The 8,930-nt window shown below is 51.7% G+C and overlaps 1 protein-coding gene across 1 annotated transcript in view; it reads right to left on the reverse strand.

The window, feature by feature from the left end:
• TFAP2E (transcription factor AP-2 epsilon) overlaps positions 1-2,993 on the reverse strand; it is a 40,014-nt gene extending 37,021 nt beyond the window's left edge. Inside the window, exons 1-2 of the mRNA XM_072610072.1 lie at positions 2,882-2,993; positions 1,538-2,017 (exon numbers count right to left, since the gene is read on the reverse strand). Coding sequence (XP_072466173.1) covers positions 1,538-2,017; positions 2,882-2,908 — 507 coding nt within the window. The 5' untranslated portion in view covers positions 2,909-2,993. The remainder of the gene's footprint in view (positions 1-1,537; positions 2,018-2,881) is intronic.
• Positions 2,994-8,930: the final 5,937 nt, after the last annotated feature.

Raw genomic sequence — 8,930 nt, forward strand, 5'->3', positions numbered from 1 at the left:
TCAACTCCATTCATGGCTTGGGTGGAAGAAAATGTGCAGTATCAAGAGAGAGGGCCTAGACTGGCCAGGGGAGAAGGAAAGCATGTTAAAGGGGAGACATGCCCCAGTCCACTGAGGCCGAGGGAGTTGATGGGGTGAAGGACTGGGGATTAACCAGACCCAAAGAGTATCTCTCAAAAGAAGCCAAAAAAAGTAGCAGCCCCTGAGACTGTGGAACAGGGAAAGGAGAAAAAGTGTGGGTCAAGGACTAAGGAACAAGCTGGAGAATGGGACTCCGAGCAGGAAAAGGAAAGGCATTTTAAAAATAGACCAGGCAGAGGGAACAAGTCGAAAGGAGCTAGAGTGGAGTGGTAGAGAGAGGGGGGATTCCGAGGCTATCAGGGAGGAGGTGAGGGTAGCAAAATGACGGGGCAGAAAGGGCTCACTAGATAGCCCGGGATCCAGGGCTGCAGCTGGCTGGGGAGCTGGAAGGGTGAGTGGGATTGCTTGGTTGGGGAGGGAGGGGGATTGGATTTCTAAGCAGAGGAGGGTCAGGTTGGGCCTGAAAGTTGCCAGATAGGGGATACCGGGTTAGAGTGGAGGAAGCATCGGTCAGTTTTGGCAGTTCTCGCCTGAAGGGCTGAGAACGCAAATAAAAAGAGAAATATATAAAACCATGAGTGTTGGCCACCGACTCTGGGCCCAGATAATAACTTGCCCGCCGGGGACAGGCGGGGAATTCGGTTACTGACAAAGTGTGGGCATCATTGCGGAGCTGAGCGATGGGACTGAGGGTGGGTGCCCGGCCCTGGCCCCCAGCTGCGTAGTCCCCACGCTATATTCCCCGCCACCCCCGGGCTTAGATTTATCCTGCTGCTACCCGTTCCGGCTGGGCAGCCGCGGGAAGATCATTAACTCAGAGGGGTCTGGGAGTCGAGGCTCCAGAGAGAGAGGACTGGAGGTCCTCTAACCCAGGATCCACAAAAAGTTATCTGGGAGAAACTTTTTAATCTTGTTCTGGGCGTGATGAGAGGCCTCCGCTGGAGCCTGAGGGTTTTTTCTTGCTCCCATTCCCTGTCCTACACTGCCCTCACTTCTCTGGGTCCTGTTCTACCCAATCCTATGCCTTTACGTCCAGGTCTCCTAGAGGCCTTTCCCCAGATCAGCGTCGCGGGGCCTTTTCCCTGATTCTGTTCCTATCCTGCTCCCTGTTCGTCATCATTCCCCAATGAGCCTCCTCCAGGTCTTCCAGAACCTGCAGAGCATCTCTCCCTAGGCCTTTCCCAGTGAGGACTTTTCCCCCACATTACTGGGTTCCTTGCGAGTGACCCCCGCTTTCTCCCCATCCTCTGACGGTCTTTCCTAGGTGCCATCCCTGGTTGTCCCTTTCCTCGGTCCTGGTGTTTGCTGGGCCTTTCCCTGTCCAGTCGTGTTCCCACTGGGCCTTTCTCTCGGTACCATCCTGCCTTCACCCTAGCTGGGCCTTCCCTCCGCCCTAGGTTCCGGAAGGGGTTTCCCAGGTTCCCTTCCGACGCTTTTGGCCCCTCTGGACCCTCACCTGGAGATCCTCCAAGCTGTGATGGGCTGCCAGCCCGTGCAGGCCGAGCGGCCCGTCCGCCAAACCGTGCGCTCCGTCCGCCAGGCCGTGCAGGAGACGGGGAACGCCCGGGTAATCCCGGCGAGGGTCCAGGCCCAGGGCTCGGTGAGTCTGAGCCAAGAGGCCCTGCTCGTCCTGGCGGCCGCCGCGGGGGGAAGGCCACGCGGGCTGTTGGTGCTGGTGCGGGTGCGGGTGCTGATGGAGCGTCCCAAGGCCACTGTAGGGCTCGCCTAGGTGAGGGAAAGCGGTCTCTTGCGTTTGACCGTAGGGCAGCGGTGGCTGCGGGTAGGGTGGCGGAAAGTAGGGAGGCTGGAAGTCCGAAGCAGGCGTGTGGCACAGAGGAGGCGCCGCCGCCGCCGCCGAGAAGGCCGCCTGGCTGAGGGAGGAGAGCTGCGACAGGCGCCCCCCGCCAGCCGCGCCGTTCAGCCCATCCGGACGGTCCTGTGTAACCGGTAGAGAGACTGAGAGTTGGACAGACCGAAGGGACGGACACAGGAGCGAGTCTCAATCCCGTCGGGGCCACAGCCCAGGTCCACCTCTGCTCCCAGTCCCGGGCCCATTCTAAGCCTGGAATTAGCCACAGTGAGACCCAGACACAAGAAGTCAGACAAGACCCCGGGAGGAAAAGTAGGAAATTAACCCGAGCGAAGGGCTAGAATTTATCCAAATCGAATAAGCGAGCATCAATTTAGTTAAACATCAAAGAAAAAAAGGATTAAACAAATCGAAACAACAAGAATCAAGTCCTGCCCTGGGTTGCCCCAACCCCCCATACAAACTCTTCTTTCCCGGTCGCTGCCCTAGGGGCCCTCTCGAGTACTGTGCCTCCAGGACCCCCGGGTGGTGAAGGGTTGCTGGAGGGGTGTCATAATGGGGTGGGTTGCCCCAGACTCTAACTCCTAACTCCTCACTCCTCATTCCTCTCCTCTCCCTACTTTTTTCGCCCCCAGGGGCCCAGCGCTAGTCTTTCCCCAAATCCAGGGGCCGATCTCCAAGCATTTGTCTCAAAGACCCAACCATGAACCTCCAGCGGGTTCCCCAGTCTCTCCTAGCCTGCAATCAGAGAGGATAATCAGCCTGCACCCCACCTTAGAGGACTGTAGAAGCCCCGCTCTTCCCCCGCCGAGATTTCGTTTTTGTCGGGGGAGCGGGCTGGGAGTACGAATTGGATCCGAGTGCCATGACTGTCCCGTGCTCAGCTGTGGCCCCGCGCTTCCCCCGCCCCAGACCCCCAGGTCCAGTTCGCGTATTCTGGTTTTCATTGCTCCGACCCCCACCCCTACCCCAATCCCGAGCAGGACTCACCATCGCGGAGTAAGTATGAACCAGCATGGGTGCGGGCGGGCTGGAGGCGGCGGCCCGAGGGACAGCAGGGCCTCGCAGAAGGGACTGACGGACAGACGACTTGACAGACGGACTGAGGACCCTTCAGTGCCGAGTCCCGAAGCTCCGGAGTCTGCGCGGCCAGCCAGGGGTGGGCGCTGGGGGCAGCCCCTCGGAGCGAACTCCTCAATGTCCGGAGCCCCCGCTTAGAGCCATTGGGCACTCATGGGAGACCCCAGCAGGCGGGGGAATGAGGGCAGGGACTTGGGCAGGGGACCACAAGGGTTCTGAGCTGGGATGGCCTGAGCAGGGAGGGAGGAGGAGGAGGAAGAGGAGGAGGCTTCCAGTTGGAAAAGTCTTTTAGCTCGTTCTCATCTCCCAGCCCTTCTCCCTCTGAGCCCAGACCAGCTCCATGCGCTTCAGTTATATGGGCGGGAGCGCGCAGGGGGGTGCCGGGGACGCGCATTAAAGAGACAGTCCGGGGGCTTTAGCTTAGGCCTTCTCTAAGTCCCCAGGGAGGCGGGGAGGGGAAACAAGGTGGGGACAGTGTAGAGGGTTCTTTGTCAAGGGAGGGGAGATTCTACCGCCCTTCTAAAGGGTGGCACCACAGCATGTGCCACTCGGCATAGCCTACACCAAACAGACCCTGAGGACTTCTCCGTATATTGACGCCTGGGTCCACGCTCCGCAGCTTCCTTCTGGCTATGGCACCTTTCCCTCCACTCCTGGAGTCCTAGGCTCCCCGCTTACTCAGCCTGGCACCCGAAAAACAGAGGTCCTGGAGCCTGGGCAGCTGCACTCTAGTGCTCACCTATCCCTCCTGGAGCTTACCCTGCCACATCTTCGATGGCTGAAAGGCCTCAGAGGCAGAGGCCATAAGAAAGACCAAGTCAGGGCCTCTGGCTAACATGGGCAGACTGAATGTGAAGGGGAGGATCGGGCAAAGAAAGAATTCACGAAAAAGTGCCCGGAGCGGTGCTGCTACTCTGGGAAGGAGAAGAGGTATCTGTTCCCTCCCTGCTGTACCAAGAGACTTCTACCTGGCCCATTTCCCCCCTTAAACGTAGGCTGGCCAGAACTTAGCTCTTGTTCTCCACCTTCTCACTCCTGTTGGGCCCTGAGGACTGTCCAGGGAGAGCTAAGAGGAGAACTGATGAGGTGAGAAAGTTTTCCTCTGAGATTGGGATTCTGTGTGAGATTGGGTGTGATGGTGACCCTTGAGGGCCTTGTATCCCTGATTGTGTCAGTTTGATCTACAGGAGTATACATGTGTGTATGTTACATATGCATGTGTATACACATACACATATGTTGTATACACGTGTGCATATGTAGGTGTGTACATGTATATGGCTGTGTGTTGTAGTTGTGACGCAGGGGCAGTATTATGATGGGGTGTATGTATGTAGCTCATGTGTGACTGACACAAAGGTTGCTTGTAGTATTGTGCATCTCCGTGACACTTCCAGGATTGTTCTCATCTTCTCCATTGCACCTCTTCCTCTCCCTGAAAGCTTCTGGCATCCAATCTAATCCCTTATCCCTCAGATGCACACTTCTCCCTTCAAAAGGGCTGAACAGGAGCCACTGAAAATCAAGAGGAAGAGAAATTGAGGAAAAGGAAGCAAGAGAACAAAGAGGAGGAAGGAGAGGGAAAGGGAAAGGAGTGAGGGAAGGAAGCAGAAGAGGAAAAAAGACAAGGAAAAAGGGAGGGATAGAGGAAGAAGGAAATAAGGGAGAGGCGGGAGGCAAGATTGTAAGGAAGGAAGATAAAAAGAAGGCAAGAAGGAAGAGAAAAGAAAGGTCTGAAAGAAGAAGAAAAAGAGAATTGAAGGGTGTGAGACCAATGCATTCCAGCAACCATTTATTAAGTACCCATCACATTCCAGAAGATAGTCTCTGTCCTAGCTATGAGGGCTATAGCACTCTTTCTCCATGCCCTTTGCTCACCCTACACCTGAGAGTTTCTCTTTGCTTATCTGGAAGGAGACCCCTCTTGGATTTCCCTTGGAATTTAGGACAGGGTGGGGCTGGCAGCCACAAGGAAGGAAGGACACAAGCATTTATTAAATGCTTACTGTGTGCCAGGTACTGTTAAGCCCTAAATGAGTCAGGTTCTTCCAATGCAAATCCTGGGTAGCCCAAAACCTGATCTTATTTTTGTGGGAGCTTATAGTCTCAAACATTAAGCTGACATGATGGGAGCTAGAGGGGGGAGAAAAGCTCTCTTTTCCTTGAATCCCCTGGAGGGATCTATAGATCAGAAATGATGGTCCTGAGTAATCGTTGCATCTGTGTGTGACAAACGATGTGGGTGTAGGAGCATATGTGTTTGTGTGAAGTTGTGTTTGTATTCAGCTTTCTGTGTGTTATATGTGGAATAGTTATATGTGGAATAATAATGTTGCCCTGGGCAGGAGTGACATGCTCACTGGGGAGTTTTGTTTTTAATTCAAGAGGTTTGGGTTTTTGTCTTTTTTTAGAGAAAGGTCAGCTCCACAACTGACCCCCTTTATTATGTGATCAGCACAAAGGGATGACTCCAGCCTGTGTCTATAAATGGATCCACAGAATGTCTCAGGAGATGTCCTTAATCCCCTCAGCCAGGTTCTCCATGAGTATGTCCCATACCTTCAGCAGGGAGATTCAGTCATCCCCAAGCAAGGTTCACTTTGAGGTAAAGATAGCACATGAAGTTGTTCATAAAAACTGCCTACATATAGTGGTAAGTATGCAGGTGTATGTATATGTTGGTGTGCCAGCATCTTTGTTGTCATTCAGTCCTGTCTGACTTCATGATCCTATATGGGGTTTTCTTGGCAAAGATACTAGAATGGTTTGTCATTTCTCTCTTCAGTAGATTAAGGCAAACAGAGGTTAAGTGACTTGCCCAGGGTCCCACAGTTAGTAAGTGTCTACGGCAGGATTTGAACTCAGGTCTTCCTGTCTGCAGGCTCAGCAATCTATCCACTGAGGTTTCTAGTTGCCTCCAAAGTGGACCTGCATTTACACTCCTCATCCATTGTTGGATTCCCTGCCTCGCTTTTCCTTCATTTTTTACAGTTCCAAAAACCCAAGGTTCTTTGTTCTAAATGAAGAATACCTAAGAGATGCCCAAACTAGGGTCAGTGGAGCATGTGGGTTGGGGAAGGGACAGTGCAGGGGTAAAGATAGGGACAAAAGGAAATTTTCAAAAGGTAATGAGATCATGGATTTCAAGCTGATGTCATTGATTCCAACTCCTGCACTTCCCAGATGACAAAACTAAAACATCCAGTGACTCAGCCAGGTCAAGTGCCTGAACCTGGATTTGAGCCTGTGTCTTCCTGAATCCAGGTCTAGTGCCCTCAGATAAAAAGATAGTGACTACACTGTCTTTTTCCTTTAGGGCCCTTTCTTGGGGCTGGGGAAACAACAGGAGCCTGAGACCTCCTGGGAAGGAGCTGTCCATGAGTCCTGGTGGATCCAGGTAGAGAGTGCCTTCCCCTGTCCTTTCCTAAGCTACTTCCCAAGCCCAGAAGGTCCCTAACAACTCCTCTCTCTGTGAGGGGAGGAAGGTGCTGAACTGTGGCATCTGGAACACAGACTTCACAAATGCTGGTTGACTTATTGACTAGTCTGGGACGTTTTGCCTTTTCGTCTTCATCCCTCTGATGTCTGCCACGTGCTGGGCACATAATACCAGGCCCTCAGTAAGAGCTTGTTGAATAGATCAATGTCATAGTGGGGATTCCTGCTTGGCTATGAGTTTGCCTAAAGGCTGCTGATTCTGTTATTGTCCCTCTAGATCCTGGGCTCTGACTAGAGGGAGGCAGGGAAGGAAGTTGGCAGCCCAGTGGCCTGGTGTGAGCTGACTCAGAAGGCCCCCTGGTGGAGAGCTTAGACAAGTACCTCTCTCAGGGCCCTTTTGCTGGTGAGTCATTTCTGTTGTTTCCAACTCTTCCTGATCCCATTTGGAATTTTTTTGGCAAAGATACTGGAGTGGTTTGCCATTTCTTTCTTCAGCTCATTTGATAAATGAGGAAACTGAGGTAAGCAGGGTGAAGTGACTTGCCCAGGATCACACCACTAGTAAGTGACTGAGGTCAAATTTGAACTCAGGTCTTCCTGACTCCAGGCCTAGCTCTCTATCCACTGTGTCACCTCATAGGATCATAAGACTCACTCAGAGACCAATCAGTTCAAATCATTCCTTGTACAGATGAGGAAACAGGATCTTAGAGGTTTAGGGATAAACCTCAAAGTCATATAATTAATAAGAGATAAAGGCAGAATTTGAACTCAGGTCCTTTGACTTCAAATCCATTGTATGGCAGCATCTTTACAAGTTGGTAGGTGGTCAAGATATACCATATCTGTCTCCTGGTGAATTCTCAGCCAACTATGTAGGAAAGGTTCCCTCTAGGGGTGAGAGGGTGCTTGCCCTGTGTCCCCTGGGTCCTCATTCTGAGGACTGCCCCACCATTCTTCTGGAGCAACCAAGGCAGATTCCAGAAGCAGTGCCAGTATCTAACTGAGCTCCTGAAGCCACAGGTAACGCCACAGGGGAAGACTATTCTACTCCAGCTGCCCTGGCTTTCCCCAACACACACACACATATACACACATATTCCCTGGAGTGAGAGGCCATCAGCATTCTTCTCCTTTAGCTGTTCCTTCACAACCCTTGGTAGGAGCTAGTTGGGGAGAGAAGGAATTGATTTGGCAAGAGGAAGAAGGCCTTCTTTCTATAAAACTGAGGATTCTCCATTCAGAGATAGATAGGTGAGAGATGAAAGAGGGAGTTTACTGATGCTTGTTAAGTAAAGTTCAAACTCAATCTGGCATTCAAGGCCCTCTACAATCTAACCCCACCCTCCCACTGGAGTTTGATCTCTCCTTGGCTTCCTCACTCTCCTTGTACCACAAGCTTTTTCCTTGACAATTCCAGGCTATAGTGACTCCTCCTTCTGAACTCCTCTCTGTATGTCTGCACTGCATCATTCAGCACTAGGCTGACCCTGGGCAGCTAAGATGGTACAGTGGATAGAGCACCAGTACAGGAGTCAGGAGGACCTGAGTTCAAATCTCACCTCAGACACTTGACACTCACTAACTGTGTGACCTTGGGCAAGTCACAATCCCAATTGCCTCATCCTGAGTCATCTCCAGTCATCCTGATGAATATCTGGTCACTGGATTCAGATGGCTCTGGAGGAGAAGTGAGGCTGGTGACTTGCACAGCTCTCCCTCACTCAAAACAAAGTCAAGTGCAAGTCATGTCATTTCTCTGATGGCATGGTCTTTTTCGCAATGAAGGACAAACACACTAGGCTGACCCTAGGGACATGGATTTTCCAAGCTTGGGAGAGTCCTTATTGATAAAAGGACCTAGACATGACCTCACAGGTCCATCTCTCTCCTTTTACACATAAGGAACTGAGGTCTAGAGAGGTGGGAAGTGTCTTGTAGTGAGTGGCCTAGCTGGGATTTGAACCTGAGTTCTCTGACTTGAAATTTGGCATTTTATATTATTACCCTCCTGAGTCCAACCCTCTTCTTTCCCAGAGGAGACTGAGGCCCCAAAATTTTAGGTGACTTGGTCACATCACAGCTAGTAAGTGGCTTCTGGCTTGATGGTCAATAAATACTTCTTCCACTGTGACCATGACTGTTTTCTGTGTATGTCGTTTCCCCAGTTCTGGGCAACAGATGGTCTTTGGACTCCTCTCTGGGGATAGCCACACAGTATGGAGTCAGTACAAACTACTGAATGAATACTACAGAGACTTTGATATTTATTTATAAATATGGCCTCCTTTTATCTTCATAATAACTCCATGAGGTGGGTGCCATTATTATTTCCATTTTACAGATGAGGAAATCAAGGCTGAAAGAGAGTGAGGAGTCACACAGCTATATACATACAGGGAGGAACTCTCCCTGAGCTGAGGGAACCCTCACTTCCTGGAGCCTGGGAGGGAGAAGAGGTACCAAGGAAGGACACATGTGCACAGGTGGGTGTGCATACATCCAGCCACAAGGGCCCATT

The sequence above is a fragment of the Notamacropus eugenii genome, chromosome 5 (genome assembly GCF_028372415.1).
Source record: "Notamacropus eugenii isolate mMacEug1 chromosome 5, mMacEug1.pri_v2, whole genome shotgun sequence".
Taxonomy (NCBI): Eukaryota; Metazoa; Chordata; class Mammalia; order Diprotodontia; family Macropodidae; genus Notamacropus; species Notamacropus eugenii.